This window comes from Pantherophis guttatus, chromosome 11 (assembly GCF_059756535.1).
Source record: "Pantherophis guttatus breed Tessera chromosome 11, ASM5975653v1, whole genome shotgun sequence".
In the NCBI taxonomy this organism is placed as follows: domain Eukaryota; kingdom Metazoa; phylum Chordata; class Lepidosauria; order Squamata; family Colubridae; genus Pantherophis; species Pantherophis guttatus.
The window spans coordinates 1797768-1817048 of NC_142073.1; the positions used below are offsets into that span (position 1 = coordinate 1797768).

At 47.5% G+C, this 19281-nt stretch overlaps 1 protein-coding gene across 4 annotated transcripts; it reads left to right on the plus strand.

Moving 5' to 3' along the window:
• Window positions 1-1794: 1794 nt before the first annotated feature.
• On the plus strand, window positions 1795-16775 carry FBXO31 (F-box protein 31). Of its 4 annotated transcripts, XM_060682470.2 has the most exons (10): window positions 1798-2146; window positions 7759-7830; window positions 9462-9548; window positions 10116-10192; window positions 11187-11354; window positions 11517-11591; window positions 11804-11913; window positions 13377-13530; window positions 14833-15191; window positions 16340-16775. In XM_060682470.2, exons 1-10 carry the CDS (start codon window positions 1813-1815, stop codon window positions 16560-16562), a joined length of 1659 nt encoding a protein of 552 aa, XP_060538453.2. In that variant the 5' UTR covers window positions 1798-1812; the 3' UTR covers window positions 16563-16775. The 4 variants fall into 4 exon arrangements, with proteins under 4 accessions (XP_060538455.2, XP_060538453.2, XP_060538454.2 ...); XM_060682471.2 differs by lacking the exon at window positions 9462-9548; XM_060682472.2 differs by lacking the exons at window positions 7759-7830; window positions 9462-9548 and having other exon boundaries at window positions 1795-2146.
• The last annotated feature ends 2506 nt before the right edge of the window (window positions 16776-19281 follow it).

Here is a 19281-nt window from a genome sequence, read left to right on the forward strand (position 1 = left end):
TCGCAAAGCCAGTGGGCAATGGGGGTGGGTAGGAAGACCCTTCCCACGAATTTTTGCGGGAGAATGGCTGCGTCGGGCAGAGACCCGCCTTCTGCCCCGCAAGGGAAACAGCACCGGGATGCCCCATCGTGGGCAGGACGGCCCGAAGGGGAGAAAGCTGCAAGGAGCCCCTCCCCTGTCCTAAAGGGGCTCCCTTCCCAGGAGGCGGGGCTCCCGGGGGGCGGGGCGGGGCTTGCAGTGGGGCGGGGCCGCCCGGCTAAGTGGGCCGAAGAAGAACAGGAATAAAGGAGAATGTTTGTAGCTCAGGGTTGGCAGGGCGGCTCCTTCCTTGGTGCTTTCCCTGCAGACGTTTCCTGACCCAACTAGGGAATCTCATCAGGGCTGAAGGAGAAGTGGGAGGAGGAGGACTGTGGGGTCCTTGGTGCTCTCTGAGCTCGGGGGTTTTCTTGACCCAACTAGGGAACATCACATTGCAGAGAGGAGGAGGAGGAGGAGGAGGAGCAAACTGCAAACTGATAACACTTGCTGGTTTTCTTGCAGACGTTTTATGACCCAACTAGATAACATCATCCGTGTTACAAGGGAGCAGGGTTGGGGGAGGAGGAAGAGGAAGAGGAGGAGGACTGTTGGGCCCTTGGTGCTCTCTGAGCTTGCTGGTTTTCTTGTGGACATTTCATGACCCAACTAGGGAACATTATCAGTGTGCTCAGTTTGCAGAGGGGAGGAGGAGGATTGTGCGGTCTATTGATGCTCTCTGAGCTTGCTGGTTTTCTTGCAGACGTTTTATGACCCAACTACATAACATTAGTATGCATCACATTGCATTGTGAGCCGCCCTGAGTCTTCGGAGAGGGGCGGTATACAAATTGAATGAATGAATGAATGAATGAATGAATGAATGAATGAATGAATAAATAAATAAATAAATAAATAAATAAATAAATAAATAATCAGTGCTAGAAGGGAGTGGAGTTTGCTAGAGGGCAGGGGATGAGGAGGAGGACTGTTGGGCCCTTGGTGCTCTCTGAGCTTGCTGGTTTTCTTGCAGACGTTTCATGACACAACCAGGGAACATTATCAGTGTGATCAGTTTGTAGAGAGGAGGAGGAGGAGGATTGTGGGGTCTTTGATGCTCTCTTGAGTTTGCTGGTTTCCATGCAGACATTTCATGACCCAACGAGGGAACATCATCAGCGTTACAAGGGAGCAGGGTTGGGGGAAGAGGAAGAGGAAGAGGAGGAGGACCGTTGGGCCCTTGGTGCTCTCTGAGCTTGCTGGTTTTCTTGCAGACATTTCATGACCCAACTAGGGAACATTATCAGTGTGATCAGTTTGTAGAGAGGAGGAGGAGGAGGAGGATTGTGGGGTCTTTGATGCTCTCTTGAGTTTGCTGGTTTCCATGCAGACGTCTCATGACCCAACTAGGGAACATTATCAGAGCTATCTAGTTTGCAGTTTGCTCCTCCTCCTCCTCCTCCTCTTCTCTGCAATCTCCCTAGTTGGGTCACGAAACACCTGCAAGAAAACCACCGAGCTCCTCCTCCTCCTCCTCTATCCCTGATGAGATTCCCTAGTCGGGCCGCGAAACGTCTGCAAGAACCCTCCCTCCTCCCCCCCCCTCCCAGCTCATGGACCTCCTGAGGAGGAGGAGGAGGAGGAGGATGGAGAGGCAGGCTGCGATTGGCGGGCGTCCGCGCGGGAGGCGGGCCGTAGCGGGGCGGCGGGCGCGGATTGGCGCGCTGCCGCCTCCCCGCTGCGGGCGCCGGCGGCCTGGGCCGAGGGCGGGCGTGAGGCGGGCGTGAGGCGGCGGCGATGGCGGTGTGCGCGCGGCTGTGCGGGGTGGGCGCCGCTCGGGGCTGCCGCCGGCGGGGCTCGCAGCGCAAAGGGGCGGCGGGCGACAGCAGCGAGCCGGACACCGACCCGGAGGAGGGCGGCGAGGCGGCGGGCGCGGGCGGGGGCGGCGGCCCTGGAGCGGGAGGGTCTGCGGGCCGAGCGCCGCTGTCGCTGCTGGAGCTGCCGCCGGAGCTGCTGGTCCAGATCTTCGGCTCCCTGCCCGGCACCGACCTGCCCAACCTGTCGCTCGTCTGCAGCGCCTTCCGACGCCTCCTCCGCACAGAGACCATCTGGCGCCGCCGCTGCAAGGAAGGTCAGCCGCCCCCCCCCCACGAGGGAGGGAGGGAGGGAGGGAGGGGAAGGGTCGGGGGAAGGGCCTCCCCTCCCCCACCCCCACCCCCCCGAAGGGGCGGCCCAGAGAGGGACTGGCAGGGGGGCGTCGCTTGCAGAACCGCAGAAGGTCCCTGGGTTTTATTTCTATTTTATTTCTATTTTATTTTATCTCATTCTCTATCATCTCTCTTTTTCTATATCTATCATCTCTTTCTATCTATCTTTGTATCTCTATATATCTATCCTCTCTCTTTCTATCTATCTCTGTATCTCTGTATCTATCTATCCTATCTATCTACCCTCCCCCCCCTCTCTCTCTATATATATGTCTGTCTGTGTGTCTATCTATCTATCTATCTATCTATCTATCTATCTATCTATCTATCTATCTATCTATAATCTCTTTCATCTGTATCTCTGTATCTATCTATCTATAATCTCTTTCTATCTATCTATCTATCTCTGTATCTATCTATCTATAATCTCTTTCTATCTATCTCTGTATCTATCTATCTCTGTATCTATCTATCTATCTATCTATCTATCTATCTATCTATCTCTGTATCTATCTATCTATCTATCTATCTATCTATCTATCTATCTCTGTATCTATCTATCTATCTATCTCTGTATCTATCTATAATCTCTTTCTATCTATCTCTCTATCTCTGTATCTATCTATCTATAATCTCTTTCTATCTATCTCTGTATCTATCTATCTATCTATCTATCTATCTATCTATCTATCTATCTATCTATCTCTGTATCTATCTATCTATCTATCTATCTATCTATCTCTGTATCTATCTATCTATCTCTGTATCTATCTATCTATCTCTGTATCTTTCTCCAAAATCTCTTTCTATCTATCTCTGTATCTCTATCTATCTATCTATCTCTGTATCTATCTATCTCTGTATCTATCTCTGTATCTATCTATCTATCTATCATCTATCTCTGTATCTATCTATCTATCTATCTATCTATCTATCTATCTATCTATCTATCTATCTACCTACCTACCTACCTACCTACCTACCTACCTACCTACCTACCTACCTATCCATCCATCCATCCATCCATTGCTTCTGAAATTCTTTCCAGGCCACCAAGGTGGCATAGAAGATCCTGTTCCATAGAAGGCTTAGTGGTATTTGCAAAGGCCTCCCAACCCCAGGAGGGAAGTCGCAAAAGAACAGAAATGGAGCAGATGAGTTTCAGTGAGAGGCAGACCTAGAATAGTTAGGTAAAAGTCCCTTTCACAACCATCATAAAGTTACTTTGGATCAATTCTAGGAAGTAAACCGAGGAGTAAACCTTCAGCCAGTTAGTAACTGGTAGAAATAGCTGTGTGATTATAAGCCAGTTGCCAAAAATAATCAGACCTCTGACCTAAACTCCAATAACTCCATTCTTGGTAACCAGTTTGCATAGTATCTTGAACCTAATTATTGATTGAGTCCCTTTTTTTATGGATTCACCTAATTGAACCGAAAACAGTCATATTCTTCTTGCAGTGTGCTTTGACACACACACACACACACACACACACACACACACACACACACACTACAATTAATCTTGCTAGGTCTCTAAGTGGTTAATCAAGTAGTTAAAAAAAAAACCACAATCCCTTTTATTATTGTTCCTCATTTTGGTAGCCCAATTTAGCCCAATCTGAAGATTAATTGCGTCTTCCAAGAGCTGTAGTGGTGTAAATCTACACAAACTACACAACAAATCTACCGCGAAGTGTGCATGTGTTAAAACAGTTCATCCAGATAGCTTGTAGATTTGTGCTGTGCCTCGTAGTCCTGCTTAGGTTTAAGAGGAGGCGTGAAGGATAAGTGAATATTGACCATAGGAGTGATTGTCCCACTGCCAAAGCGTAGATCCCAAGTCAGATTTGGGGGAAAGCCTTTTCCTTTTGCAGCCCCTGTTCTCTTAATCGCTTCCCAGCCAGACCATGCTGTCTCCTGCCCGTTTTTTATTCTTGCTTTTCAGCACTGCGGTCGGATCGTTGTCCTTCGGCCCCTTAACGCAGCCTGTCCCTTCCCCTGCTCTCCCGGTAGCTGCATCTGCTGCCTGCAATGAAGTCATGCCTTTGGACTTGCCAGAGAGGAGGTTGGGGGGCAGACGTCTGAGCACAGCTGTGTCTGCCCAAGGCAGAGCCTGGCAATGCGCTCAGGATGCCCGCGCCGGCTCTTTCTTCCTTGGGGAGGAGAACTCTGTCTCGGGGTATGGAAGATGATAGGACTGACTCATCCTCCTGCGCTGGAGGAGGCCCAGAATTCTCTCCAAAGGGATTTCATTGAGCCTCAGATTGCATTAATCTTTCCTGCCTGAGATGATTTGGGCCAAGCACTATCTTAGTCCATGATGGTTATTACCAGGAAAACAAGACAAGACAAGATACTATATATGGTCTTGGTCTACTGAAGGCTTTAGAAGACTTCTTGAGCAGCTCTGAGTTCCTTCTTTCTACAGCTAGATCTAATTGTCTGGATGCAAACAGTAAAACATTGTTTTTGAGATGTAGCTTCCTGAATGGCCAGGAATTTGATTGTCTAATCCAGGAGTGTCCAACTTTGGCAACTTTTAAGACTTGTGGATTTCACCTCCCAGAATTCTCCAGCCAGCAGGTTAAAATCCACTAGTCTTGAAGCTGCCAAGGTTGGACACTCCCCAGTCTAATCCTTTTTTGGCAGATTGTTGTCTGAAGTTCTGGTGAGTGAGTTTTTCTTCTCTTGCTCCCTCTCTAATATATGTAAAATCTAAACCTTAACATTTTAGTATCCCCTTCTGTGATCAAGTGTACTGCACTTTGCTCTGGTCCTTGTTGTTTATTCTTTCTCCATTTCTTGCGAAAACACTATTTACCTTTCCTCCAGAAGACAAAGAGACAACATGATTCTTCCCTCCCTCCCTCTCTCTCACGCACACACCCTCAGAATAAAGCTATAAGATTATTATTTAAAATGAGAAATAGCCATTGGTGAAAAATCAACCCGTACATGTCATGGTTGAATGGTGTTTTAAACTTTTACCAGACCTGTCCTAATCCAGTTTTTTAACTTTTGGACCACACTCTCTCTCTTTTTAAAGCACACCTCTCTTAAATCTTGTCTTCTTAAGATGAGGCTCCTTTTTTTTTTTTCCTGTACAGTAATATATCTCTTTGGGAGACCAATCCATTTTATTATAGACCCTAGCTATGGTACAGTTCCTGCTTCTCTAAAGCAGAGATCAGTGTCTGCTGGAGAAAATAGCAGGCAAAATATTGTAACAAGCCAAATACTAGTTATGTAATTTTCTTTCTGGCCTTCTGTTTTCGGCTCCTATCTTATTTGATATAGCAGGTTTCAGCTTCGTGGCTCGCAAGGTGCTACCGCTTGATAAGGAAGCCTGTCCTATCCTGAGACCGATAGTGCTTCTCTTTCTTCCTTTTCTGGAGTAGGTTTGAGGGCGGGAAAGCAGACTTTCTAGCATAGCCACAAAAATCAGAAGGGGTCTGGTAGCATCTTTTCCGATTAACATTTCATTAAAAGGCAAAAAGTTTTCCTGAGCTGCAGCTCCCTTCATCAGACACATGAAATCGCTAATCTGGTGGCAGATTTAAGTTGGGATGAAGTGTGGGGAAGAGAAAGTAAGATAGGTTGGTTATGCAGAGACAGGGAATATATGAGACAGATCACTAGGGCTCAGAGGGGGCGACTGGCAGAAAATCAGCCAGCCAGCTTCTGTGCTTCAGGGAGGACTGGAATTTGGATCTCTCTTCTACTCCACCACTTTAACTGCTGGCTCTCCATTTGGGGGGTGCAGTGCAGCTGTGTATTTAAGGGCATCAGCAGCACTCCTCGGGATGTCGAAAGGACCCTGAGCATTTTTAACTCTGTAGAAACATTGCAAGAAAACAGGTACCTCTGGATGACAAGAAAGAAAGTCTTTATCACAGAGCTTTCTGCTTCAGCAGGATGGGATTCATCCAACAGACGTTGGCTATCAGTCATGGTGGCTCCATTTTGGCATCCGGCTCCAGATCTCTTGGTTTGTTTGCTACGATCTCTGTGCCGTAGTCAACCCCAATAGATTTTGCCTTTAGTCTTAGGAAGCTCTGGAATAAATAGCTTTTCTCTCTCTCTCTCTCATATGACTTTGTGGGCACAGAGGTTGCAATTCAGTGTTGTATGGGGCTATAAATAGATATCCACGACTGCTCCATGGACTGAATTAGCAAATTACCCTCCTGATTTTATTTTGATTAACTCTCTTATCATCCCTCACCTCTTGTTTGTTTTCTTTTTAAATGTTAGCCAGCCTGATCTTTGCCTTCAGTAACCGCTGGGAAGCAATAGGTCTTTCTACCAATCTGAATGTTGGCTTAAGATCATCCCAGGGAACCAGCAACAGACAATCAACTGATGTGCAAAATCATGTTGCCTTTAGAAAGTTTGGGGGCGTTGTGAGGAAAACAGCCAGTATTGTGTCAGGCTGCAACCCAGCAATCTGTTTTCTCCTTTGTGCAAGGACGTTGAGAGGAGGCTTGGCCCCCTCTCAATGCTGCCTGGGACATATCATGGGGATATGATTTCAGACCATGTGCAGAGTACTGGGTCAGGATTTGGCAAGGCTACAGCTGTTTTATTTCCCCAAACTCAAGCTTCATTTAGGCTGTCAATTTTTACTCTATTTTTACTCTTAATAGCTATCTCCTCCTCCTCTCCCTCCTCCCCCTCCTTCTCCTCCTCCTCCTCCTCCTCCCCCTCCTCCTCCTCCTCCTTCTCCTCCTCCCAGCTGCATTGTTTGCTGCCTGTTCCACTTCCTGCAAAAGTGACAGCAAGATAAGCTACTCCAGTTCATGCCAGTAAATATTAGTAGAGAATTTCCAGAGCTATAGTCAATAAATCTTGGGATATTTCTCCTTATGAATATTCATCCTTTGTTGCTGGAGCCTGAGGTTCAACATATCTAGATTGCAGAATGTGAGGAAAAGGCCCAAAGTTATACATTTCCATCTGCATTCAATTTTAGAACACCCTAAATAATCAATTCCTGTGATAAATTTGCAGCAGAGAGAGATTTTTAATCTCCTCCTCCACTTTCGTCGTCCTCTTCCTTGCATTATATCAGATGTACCAGAGGGTGTTTTTTTCTTGTAACATCATAACAGCTTTCAGAGTGTTTCCTGATTGTTATCATGGATTCCCAGGACAAGCTTTTGAAACTGGCAGGCTGCGTCAACCTTTACATTGTAGGAGATTTTCTTCACTGCCAGGTGCTTCCAAGGGATGTGCCTTCTCTGTTGGCTTCTAGCACCTTTGGCCTCGGCAAATACATAAATGTGAGATTGGCTTGGGAATATGGAAGTGGAGATTAAAGTGGCCTCAACTTGAAAAATAAACTAGAATGGCAAACAGGGTACAGAGTGGGATCGCTTAGAACAACAGTTGTGTTGGAGGCTGGTCCAAGGTTAAAACTTACACGGGATTTAAGTGGAGGTCACAAGACTCCACTAGAACATGGGCTTGCTCTGGAGTTGCATTAGAGCACATCTTAATCCTTGGTGACACATGCCCCTCCCTTGAATTTCAGAATATGGCGTCTGTGAGAACCTGCGGAAGTTGGAAATTACAGGCGTATCTTGTCAAGATGTGTATGCCAAGCGTAAGTCCTAAGCTTCTGGGGTTGTTTTTTTTTTTTTTTAGTTTACTTTATTGTCATTGCACCTCGTACAACTAAATTAAATGCCATCTTCAGTGTACATTATACATAAAAAATAAAACAAAAACACACATCCTTCACATTCTATACATTTGAATTGAAAACCCCTGATATTGCATTAATATTGCACTATACAGTAGAATTCAGTATAGTTACTGCTCTGGGATAGAAGCTGTTTTTCAGCCTATTTGTCCTTGTTTTTATTATCCTGTACCGCCTGCCAGATGGTAATCGTTCAAAAAAAGGGTGCCCAGGATGAGATGGATCTTTAGGAACGTTTTGAACTTTCTTAAGGCAGCGGGAGCTATAAAGCTCTTCCAAGGAGGGCAGAGGACAACCAGTGATCCTCTGGGCAATGGCATTAACCCTCTGGAGCACTGTCCTATCTGCCACTGTGCAACTGGCAAACCAGACACAGGCGCTGTGTATGCCTCAGAAAATAAATTTGCACTACATCTTAAACGGGGATGATTGAAGTCTTCCTGTCCACAGTCACCCACTTGGCTTATCAGGGAAGACAGATGACCCTTCCTTGGGGACTTCTTCCCCGGGAGATCAGGGTTTTAAATAGCTCTGAGTCACCTCTTCATCCCTGAATGGAAAGCAATCAGCCTTCGGCCCAGCTCCTTCGGCCACAAAGAGCGATTCTGCTGAACAGGCTTAGTGGCTGATCGGCTGTTTTTCCCCAACTACCTTTCCCGTCATCGCAACTCACTCCAGCCTTGGAGAAACCTGTGGGAGGGCCTGTAAAGATCATCCCCTCCTCACCCGTTCCTTTGGATTTGATGTTTCTCAGCCGACTTTTATTTGGAACTTGTACAGTTTTTATTAGACAAAGGAGTCTCAGGGCAATGCAGGTAGCCCTTGACTTATGACCACAATTGAGCCCAAAATTTCTGTTGCTAAGCGAGACAGTTGTGAAGTGAATTGGTGCTCCGTTTTAGCAACTTTCTTGCCATGGTTAGTTGTTAAGTGAAGCACTGCAGTGGTTAAGTTAGTAACACGGTTGTTAAGTGAATCTGGCTTCCCCCGTTGACTTTGTTGTCAGGAGGTCGCAAAACGTAATCACTGCAACCATCATAAATATGAAACGGTTGCCAAGTGTCTGAATTTTGACCATGGGACCGTGGGAATGTTGCAATGGTCGTAAGTGTAAGAAGTGGTCATAACTCACCTTTTTCAACGCTGTTGTAACTTTGGTCACTAAATGAACTCTTTCGAATCAAGGACTATTTGTATACATGCATGACCCTAAATCAGTATTCCTTTAATGATGGCTTGTTGAAGAAACTACGGTTGGTCTGATTGACTCTTCAAGCTAGACCGTAACTCACCATTCAGATCAAACCCAGCCCTACTTCAGCTTTGCCGTTTCTTAAGGCCATTAAGCGCTTTGCCCATCGCCATTGAGGTAGCTAAACTCACCCGAAGGAGGCCGAGCGTTCCAAAATTGTTTCAGAGGACTTGAGCAAAGAAATTCCCCAGCAGGATCCTAACTTTGAAGTAACCATTGTGATAGATGGCCGTGAAGGGGCTGAGCGGCATTTTCACGGTCCCCTGCTGTGTCTGCTCAGGTATAAACCCGCGAGTGAAGTCGGGACGTTTTATGAAAATTCTTCCTGACTACGAGCACATGGAATACAGGGATGTTTACACCTGCCGTATGTACCTTCCACTGACCAATGGTTTCTGTGCCGTGAACGCATGGCGTGTGCTTGCCTAACCATGTCATTGGCAAAAGTTGATCATTAAAAAACCCCGGCCTTTATTCAGGGACGGAGAACATCGGAAGCCCTGCGGTGGATTCTACGGGGGTGGAGACGCAGCTCTAAAACCATTGCTCTAGAACAGGTCTTCCCAACCTTGGCACCTCTAAGACGTGTGGACTTTAACGCCTAGAATTCCCCAGCCAGCTATCTTGAAACTTCAGCAAGGGAGGGTCTGCAGGGGGTTGGACTAGAAGACCTCCAAGGCCCCTTCCAACTCTGTTATTCTATTCTATTCTATTCTATTCTATTCTATTCTATTCTATTCTATTCTATTCTATTCTATTCTATTCTATTCTATTCTATTCTATTCTTATTCTTATTCTTATTCTTATTCTTATTCTATTTGCGACAGAGTAAGCAGAATGCTATGTTACTGTCCCTCCCGAGCTTTGTGCTTAGTTTTGCTACCGAGGAATTCCTTTTCCTTCATATCTGATTGCTTGTTCTCTCTTTCCTTAGTGCTTCACCGGTACCGGCATATCTTAGGCCTCTGGCAACCAGACATTGGACCCTATGGGGGTCTCCTAAATGTGGTGGTAAGTCCAGAAGTCTCCGCAATATGGAGCCACTGTGCTGTGTGAACTGTGCTTTTCTGCTCTGCTTTTCTCTGGGTATAAGATTATTTTTCTTTCTCTTGTCCTGGAAGGAATTTATGGTTTGGCCAAGGCCTAGGCATGATGTGTCTGAAGTAGGACATCCTCCAATCAATCAGAATAGAGCTTGGAAGGGACCTTGGGGGGGGGGGGTTCTAGTCCAACCCCCTGCTCAAGTGGGAGACCCTGTGGCATTTTGGACAGGTGGTTGTCCACTCTTCTCTTAAAAGCGGCTGGCTTGACTCTCGGCTAAAGTGGTGTAAGGCAGTTTTCCTGTATGGCTCTCATAAGAACGGATCCTTGTTCCCCGTCTTCAATTCTGCTTCCAACTTTGGGAGATTTCCACTTCCATTAGCTCGAGGCTCTCTGGAGGCATTTTTTTTTTGGCAGCACAAATGCTCTCTGGAGCTTAAATGCTTGGGAGGGTTTGGGGAGGGGGGATGAGCTGGGAAGGAGTCTCATTTTGCAGGGAGAACCGAATAGACGAAAGCCATTAAAAACTGGGAAACTGGACTGCAGGGAGCTGAGCAGGAAGGCAGGGGTGCAGCCGAAGTGGTAGCTAGGCCTGGATCTAGGCCTTGGGGCAAAGCTACCACCCCGATAGGGAGGGGGGAGGGGGAGGAGACTGAAGGCAAGCAGTGGCAGGACCTTCCCTTATTGTCAGCCTTCCCAGGTAGACCAGGGAGGGATCAGACCAGGTGAGGCCCTTCTACTTTATCATAAGGCTACATTAACAGAATCTTGAGAGTTTCAAAGTACAAATCTCCCACTGTTTTCTTTCTAGTCTTGAGAAATTAAGGAGGGTCTCTTCTGTCTGAGCCCCTTCCTCTGCTTGTTATGCAGCTGTAGGCTGTAATTTTTCTGACGGGCAGCATCCCTTCACCCCACGTCTCAAGGTCTTTCTCACACACCACACCACCTCTTTTGCCCTTGGCAGGTTGATGGCTTATACATCATTGGCTGGATGTACTTGACCCCCCACGACCCTCACGTGGACGGCCCCATGCGGTTCAAGCCCCTCTTCAGGGTTCACCTCATGGAGAGGCAGAGCGCCACAGTCGAGTGCATGTATGGACACAAGGGACCCCACAGTGGACATATCCAGGTGAGACCCTCCTCCTCCCTCTTCTCCCCCTCCCACGGAAGGAAGGAAAACGGCACCGTCCCCACGACCTCTGTTCAGAGGCCCCAGATGCTCAGGCCAGGCAGGGGCTTCATTTCCAGACTGGGCTTCTGGCTTCTAACCTCCCTTTTCCAAAACGGACAGATTGTGAAGAAGGATGAGTTTTCGACCAAGTGCAATCAGACAGATCACCACCGTATGTCAGGAGGGAGACAAGAGGTGAGCTGGGCCTCGGCCCCCCTTCCTGCCTCCCGAATAAAGCCTCCTAATTTGGCATCCTTCAAATAATGGTGGCTTTTATTGACCCAACCTCCCGCTGGCTTCCTGAACGACTCCCTACGTGGTGGTCTTAGTGGGAGGTGCGAACAGGATCAGAGGGGCTTATATCCAACCTGTGGGTCTCACCTTCTCCTCCCCGGCTGTTTCTGCAGGAGTTCCGGACGTGGCTACGAGAAGAATGGGGTCGGACGCTGGAGGACATTTTCCACGAACACATGCAGGAGCTCATTTTGATGAAGTTCATCTACACGAGTCAATACGAGTAGGTGGAAAGGGGGCAATCTGGTTTCTTTCCTTGAAGAGCCCTGGTTAGAATGCGGTACTGCAGGGCTAACTCACTGCTCACAGCCTGGAGTTCGATTCTGAGTGGCTCAAGGTTGGCTCAGCCTTCCGCCCTTCCAAGGTGGGTAAAATGTGGACCCAGATTGTTGGGGGCAAGAGGCTGACTCTGTCAACCGTTTAGGAAAGGCTGTAAAAAAAATGCCTTTAAAAGCCTCTGGCAATCCCAGCTGACTTGCCTGATCATCAGAAGCTTCTAAAAGCATTTTTTTCTGCAACCTCTTAAGGTTGTAGAAAAAATGCTTTTAAAAGTAAAAAAAAAAAAAAAGTTGGCCACGCACACCCAGTCACATTACCCCACCACCACCAAGCCACGCCCACAGAACCGGTACTATGCAAACATACTATACATAATCATTCAGTGTATCATCTAGGTGTTTCTTTTGTGTTTTCTTCTTCTTACTCCTCCGATCTTCATCATTTCTTGATTTTTCCCATTTCTTTATTATGACATTCCCCCCATACTTCATTTATTATAACATCTTCTTGTTTACTATTAATACAGTTATCTATATCTCTTCTCTAACCAATTGTAAAATTGTCTCCATACCTTGTAATATTCCGAACCCTCTCTTTAATTATCAAAGTCAGTCTATTCAGTTCTACACAATCTAATATTTTTTTAATTACTTTGTCTTCTGAAGGGATTTTCTCTACTTTCCATCTTTGCGCAAATCCTATCCTCGCTGCAGTTATTTCATGTATAATCAAATATACCTTTTCTTTGCTAATTTTCTCTGGAAGGATACCCAAAAGAAACAGCTCAGGTTTTAAATCCATTACATTGTTCAAGCATTTCTTCTAACCAGAATTATCCTTACATTGAAGGATGCAGCCTTTCCTGTTCTCAAGGAATTTAAGCCCAACAGAAGAGAATTTTCCCATCCTATTTTAATCATCAGTTTCCTTTCGAATATTAAACAGCCAACTGCCTAAAGGAGACAAACCACCATTGGAACCACCCACCACCCTACGAATAAGCTGGCTTTGAAATCTAATGTTGCTTTCCAAGTAGCCAGGATTGAAACGGGGGAAAAGGAGAAGTTCTGACATCAAGGAAAAGGGAGAGAGGGCAAAACACGTAGGACTAAAGTAAAATTTCTCAGGAGGGATGAAGGAATTTGTATTTATCCCATTTCAGTTGTCCAGGGGTTCCCTTAAACTTGGTCTTAGTTTGACTAAAGGACTAGAAACTTTAATTTGGGACACCCTTGTTTTACACGATAAAAGTTCACACCACAGTATCTGATTTAGAATCACTGAATGAGATGGGCAGCGCCTAAATTTGATGAACCAAAATAAATACACGAATTGATAAGGGAAGGTGGATTGTTCTGACCAGTCCTCTCTGGGGTTGGTCATCCTGGGCTTCTTTTTCTGTTCCAGCAACTGCTTAACCTACCGACGCATTTACCTCCCTCCGCGCAGTCCGGAGTATCTGATCCAGCCGGGCCTTTTCAAAGGGACCTACGGGAGCCACGGCCTTGAGATCGTCATGCTCAGCTTCCATGGGAAAAAGGCCAAAGGAACCAAAATCACGGTGAGCACGGAGGGCCTGGCCTCACGGAGTCCTAGGCGGTTGCTTGCTCCGTGTGTTGTTATTATTTTTTAGCAGTGCTTCCATCCTGCTTTCTGGAAACACTGCCAAGACTATAGACCTCTCGCCTGACCTAGCAGTGTCAACACAAACACTAAAAAACCAGCTGTAAATTTCAAACGACAACGACAATAATCCCATCTGCCGCCTGGAGCTGTTGAAGTTGAGTCAAGACAACAGGCACCTTCTCATAGTTCTCTCTCTCAAAGCCTCTGGCCAGAAGGGCCGGGCATCCGGATCTGTTCACGTGCCTCTGTAACCCGCTTCCTTTCTTCCCAACTGCTGCTCTTGAGCTGAAAGCCAGCAGGTGCAAAGAGAGACGGCTGCTGGAATCCTCCTGGCAGGGCAGAAGGAAGGGAACTGACAATCTGCCTAAGATCCACAGATTTCCAGCCTTCAAGGCAGACCAGATGGGGGAACCAAAATCATGCAGGCTAATACTACTTTTATTATAAGGTTTTAGTGATTTTTTTGCAACGGTCATAAAGCAAACGCGATCGCCATAAACCAGGGGTGTCAAACTCAAGGCCTGCGGGGTGCTTAGATCTGGCCTGCGGGGCTGTCCTGGAAACAGCAAAGGACCAGCCCGGTGTGCCTCTACCAGCGAAAACCAAGCTCCGTTTTCACTGGCAGAGGGTTGCAGGAGGCCGTCGCAGCCGAAAACAGAGCTCATGGGGCCATTTTCGCTGGCACAGCACTTGGACCGCCACAAGCGCCCCTGACACGAGTGACATTGAACCGGCCACACCCACCTTGGGCATGACCCCCGTCCCCCCGAGGTCAAACGCAACCCTGATGCAGCCCTCAATGAAATGGAGTTGGACACCCCTGCCACAAAGCAAACACAGCAGTTGTTAAGTGGACCAGTGGTTTGCTAGGGGCAGGGTTTTGATGAAAACCAGAAATAAGTGCTGGTTTCCAGCAAAACCGTCATAAAATACCGTCGCATGACGGGGCACTGCAAACGGCCATGTTGCCGAGAGCTTGAATTTGGCTACATAATTGCGGAGAATCTTTGAATCCGGGTTGTTAAGTCTCCTTTTTCAGGTTGGCTGTAACTTCAAACGGTCCCTAAGTGACCAGTCGTAAGTGGAGATAAGAGGGATGGGGAGAAGCAGAAGATGGCTAGGAGGAAGCTCCCTGAGCGGGAGCTTCTAGAAGAATTGCAAGGTTAGAGGTGGACAAAGTCCTGCCCGGCCACTTCTGCAAATGCAAAGCTTTAACCTGCTCCTGTCTCACCTCCAGGGCGATCCCAACATCCCAGCCGGCCAGCAGACGGTCGAAATTGACCTGGCCCATCCCATCCAGCTGCCTGACATTGAAAACCTGAGCAACTTCAGCGAGCTCTCCCGGATCGTGCTGGAGGTGCGAGAACAGGTGCGGCGGGAGCAGCAGCAGCAGGAAGAAGGCTTGGCGGACGAGATGGGGCCGGAAGCCGAAGGGCAGCAGCAGCAGCAGAAGCAGGAGGAGGAGGATGGGGCTGGATCGGAGGCATCTGGAGAAGGAGCAGCTGCCTCTGGCTCCCCTCCTGCCCCCTGCCCCTTCGTCCTGCCCAGTGGGATCGCCTCCCGAAAGGAGGATTACCCCCGCACCTGCAGAGCATGGTAATGTTAAAGGTTGAGGGGGAGGGGATTCCCATGATAATGTTGATATTCCGTGAGAGTCCCTTAAATTCCCGCCTTTGCCAAAAACTCTGTGAGCACAGGAGGCTGTTTTCCTTTTGGGAGTTGGTCAAATTTACATTATCTGGGCCTGGGGCAGATTTTTCTAATATATGTTAGTCATGGCAATCCTACTAGTGACATTTTGGCTTTCTCGGTCAAAACTGAAGGGAAAGCTTCAAAATCTTTGAATTCCCACTTTGCGGAACTAAGCAGGAACGCATTGTTGTTTTGATTTAGTAATGCACATCAAAATTGGGAGCAGGGGTGGGATTCTACCGGTTCGGGCAAACCGGTTTGCTCTGACAATCAGCTGGGCCCACCTCTGCGCTTTACTTACCTTTATCTTCGCAGCTGATTAGCGTGGGAGAGCGGATTGCCGCACCTCAGCTGTTTTAATTCCCTAGCACTAACGTGGTAGGTGATTTTTCATTGAACTGTACACACGCGCAGCGAAGTGTGCGATCACCAAAGCAGTTGTTACCCCGGAAGGATCCCACCACTGATCAGGAGGGGTGATTTAAACGGCTTTGGAAATGGTGGGTCAAAACGTAAATCAGTTGCTCGTCTCTGCTAAAGGCTGTTTCTCAACCGTGGCAACTTTCAGACTTGTGGATTTCAACTCCTAGAATTCCCCAGCCGAGGTTGAGAAAGACCTTTAATTGTGGTAAGTGAGGCTCTGTAGCCTGGTCAGTGGACTGAGCAATTATCGCTGATGCTCCAGAAAGCTAATCTGCATTAAACTGAGGCCTGAATTAATTTTTCTTGGAAATGTCTATGGAGATTCTCAGTCATCCAGGTCTTCTGTCCCAAAGGTGTTTTTGTCCAAATTGGACTTGGTTTTTTCTCCTTGAAAACGTTTTGCTTCTTGTCCAAAGAGCTTCTTCAGTTCAGAAGCTTCTTGGATGAGAAGCGAAATGTTCTCAAAGGAACCCCCCCTCCCCCCCCAAAGAAAACCCAGTTGCCTTTTGGAAAAAGCAGCTTGGGTTTTTCTTGGAAACGTCTCGGCTTCTTCTATCTGAATGGAACGTGGGAACCGGACTTTCTTGGGAAATGCTCACGGCGTCTTCTTTTCCTTCCGCTGCTGGCAGCTTCTACGGGACTGGCCTCATCGCAGGCCACGGCTTCACCAGCCCCGAACGAACCCCCGGCGTTTTCGTCTTGTTTGACGATGACCGTTTCGGCTTCATCTGGTTAGAGCTGCAGTCGTTCAGCCTCTACAGTCGGATCAAAGTCTCCTTCCGGAACGCCGAGGCGCCGTCGCGGGAAGCTTTCGACGAGATGCTGAAGAACATTCAGTTACTGACCTCATGATGGTGGCCCTCCAGGAGCCCGAGGAAGGAAGGATCCCCTTCTCCCATGGTGGGGGTCTGGGCGCCCGACCTCAGCATGAGGGGCTGCGTGTCCTTCCCCATCCGGCCTTTTTATCAAATTGTATCCTCCTCCTCCTTGTTGCGCTAACGTTCCTTTCCCAATATGTGATGTATAGTTTGTAATATAGCTTTATTATATTGGGAGGGCAGCTTGCATGCTTTGTGTTTTCATTTCCTCCCCACCTTCACCTCAAGGCCTGAGTTGGTGCAAACACACACACGCACCCCTAGCCTCTCGCAGACCATGGAAATAGTCTCAAAGCAGGCCTGTGAGAATAGGAAACCAGCTATGAACACCTCTTGGCCATACCGGGTCTCCCCCCACCCCACCCCCCACCCTCCAAGCAAGCAAGAAGACTCCGTAGCCTTGGGCTTCTTTGCAGAATGTGCTCTTCTGACTTTAAAAGGCTCTTTGGTCTAGAAAGGAGCTGCTCATGATCTTGAGATTCAGAAAATATTAAACCCGGCTGCCCCAGGAAGCTTTTCTTAAAAGGTAACCATAAACAGAATTGTCTTTGCTTGGCATTATTTTACATGGTGTTGTTATTAGCATTAAGGAGAATGCTAAGAATATTCATATTAACATCCTTAATATTAAGAAGAAGCTGTTAAGTTTTGCTTGGAGTTATGCCAATTCCTACTTCCAAAAAGATGAATAAAAACTAAGATCTCCTTAATATTTTGTTCAAAAATATTAAGGAGGTCCCTTAGTTTTTATTCATCTTTTTTTAGTTTGTCGTTTAATTCTGTTGTGGCTCTGCCTTTCCCTTCTGACTGGAAATAAGGAGGAATTTCCTGACGGTGAGAGCAATCAACCTATGGAACAGAAGTTGCCTTCAGAAGTTGTGGGAGCTTCATCCCTGGAAGCTTTCAAGGGGAGATTGGACTGCCCTTTGTCAGAAATGGTATAGGGTCCTCCTGCTTGAGTGGGGGGTTGGACTAGATGACCTACAAAGTCCCTTCCAACTGAGATCTGTTGAACAACATAAGGGATAAACTCTTTCCCCTCTTCCAAAATTAACCAGTGAGCCTCTGGGAGAGCATAATGCTCCAATCCTTACCATCTCCAAGTTTTTCCCTTAAAAAGAGCTGCTTCTCAAAGCTTGTTTGCAGCATTTGTAGCTTGGAAGAAGAGAGAGGCCTTTGTTAAGTTGTTCTTGGGGGTGATGGCAGAGTCAGACAGGCCAGTCTGTTTTATGTTCTGACCTTACCTGTTCTTGAAACACACCCACCTTTATTGCCCTGGATACAGGCACAGGTAGAGGAGCTACAGCGATGTGACAGATAATTTCTTTTCATCTGGGCAATAATGTTGGGATTCCAAACTTGGAGCTCCTCCGTGGACCCCCAGGGATGTGCAAAATCCCCGTAGCGACATGCATTCCCTCCTGTCTGAATTGGCCCCCTCTGGAGGCACCAGATCCTTGAACAGTGCTATGTCTGGATTCCCTGAAGCTACTCTAGACCAGGGTTTCTGAACCTCAGCGACAGGTGGGCTTCAACTCCCAGGTTTCTGAGAGCTGAAACCCACCCATCTTAAAGCTAACGAAGTTCAGAAACCCTGGCCATGGCTCTCACTTAGCGTTTTTCAAGCTTGGTGGCTTTAAAGGGGATGGGCTTCGAGCTGGCCGGGGGATTCTGGGAATTGAAGTCCACCTCTTTTCAAGCGGCCAAGGTTGAGAAACACTGAGCTAGGTCCTTGGTGATGCTAGAGCTGGCAACTGTGACATCTAACTGGCAGAAACTGCTGTCTCTCTCCCCCCCCCCCCCGTCTATTTTGGGAGTTGTAGCCCATAATCATTGTGATGATAAAAAGCGCTTGTTTAACGATTTTCCTTTCCATTCCGTTCCCCTCGTTCCTTAGTTGGGACATGGTGTCTCGCTGGTAATGCTGTTTGGTTATCGTGGATTCTTCCCCGCCAGCTGTCCTGGATTATCCCCAACGTCAGCGCTGCTTCGCAGACCCATAGATCTGTCTTCCTGTTTGTTTCCCCCCCCCCCCCCTTCCCTCCCTGGCTGCTAAGGCAAAAAAAAAAAACCCCTGCCCTCTGCTTGATTATAATATTAAGGCTCCTCTGCAGGATAACAGATAACAGCTCCTATCTGTTAACTTGCCTGGCAGATAAATATCTCTTGTTCTAAGCAGAATAGAAATCTTCTGGTCGGCCATAAATTCAGTCCAATCACAAGCAAAGGCTGAGGGGGGGGGAGCAAGGGAGGATCAGCCAGGAGCCCCTGGAAAAGGGCCAGAAGCAGGGCTGGAGATGCAGCCGAGAGGAACGGAGAAGAGGGCTAAAATTGGAGAAGGTGAGGTTTGGTGCTTTTATTTACCAGAATGCAGGAGAAACTGGTGGTCTGTCTCAGATAAAGGAGGACCCCCTGGGGGCTGGTCTGTGTCGGGGAGGGTCAAGGGTCCTTCAGTCAACTCTCAAATAGCTTCATTGACCAGGGGGCGCAAGTCCAAATCATTGGAAGGGCCACAGATCTTCTGCCCTAGAAGTCACTGACTTCTTTAATGTGTCTTTCCAAATGCCGAGTGTTGCAGACGCTGTTTGGGAAGCCGGCTAATAACAGGCGGAAGGGACACCGGTAGTGTTTATAGCTTCCTTCTTGGGGCTGGCAGATGTGGGAGGGGTGAGCCACTTCCTGCAGTTTGGCCA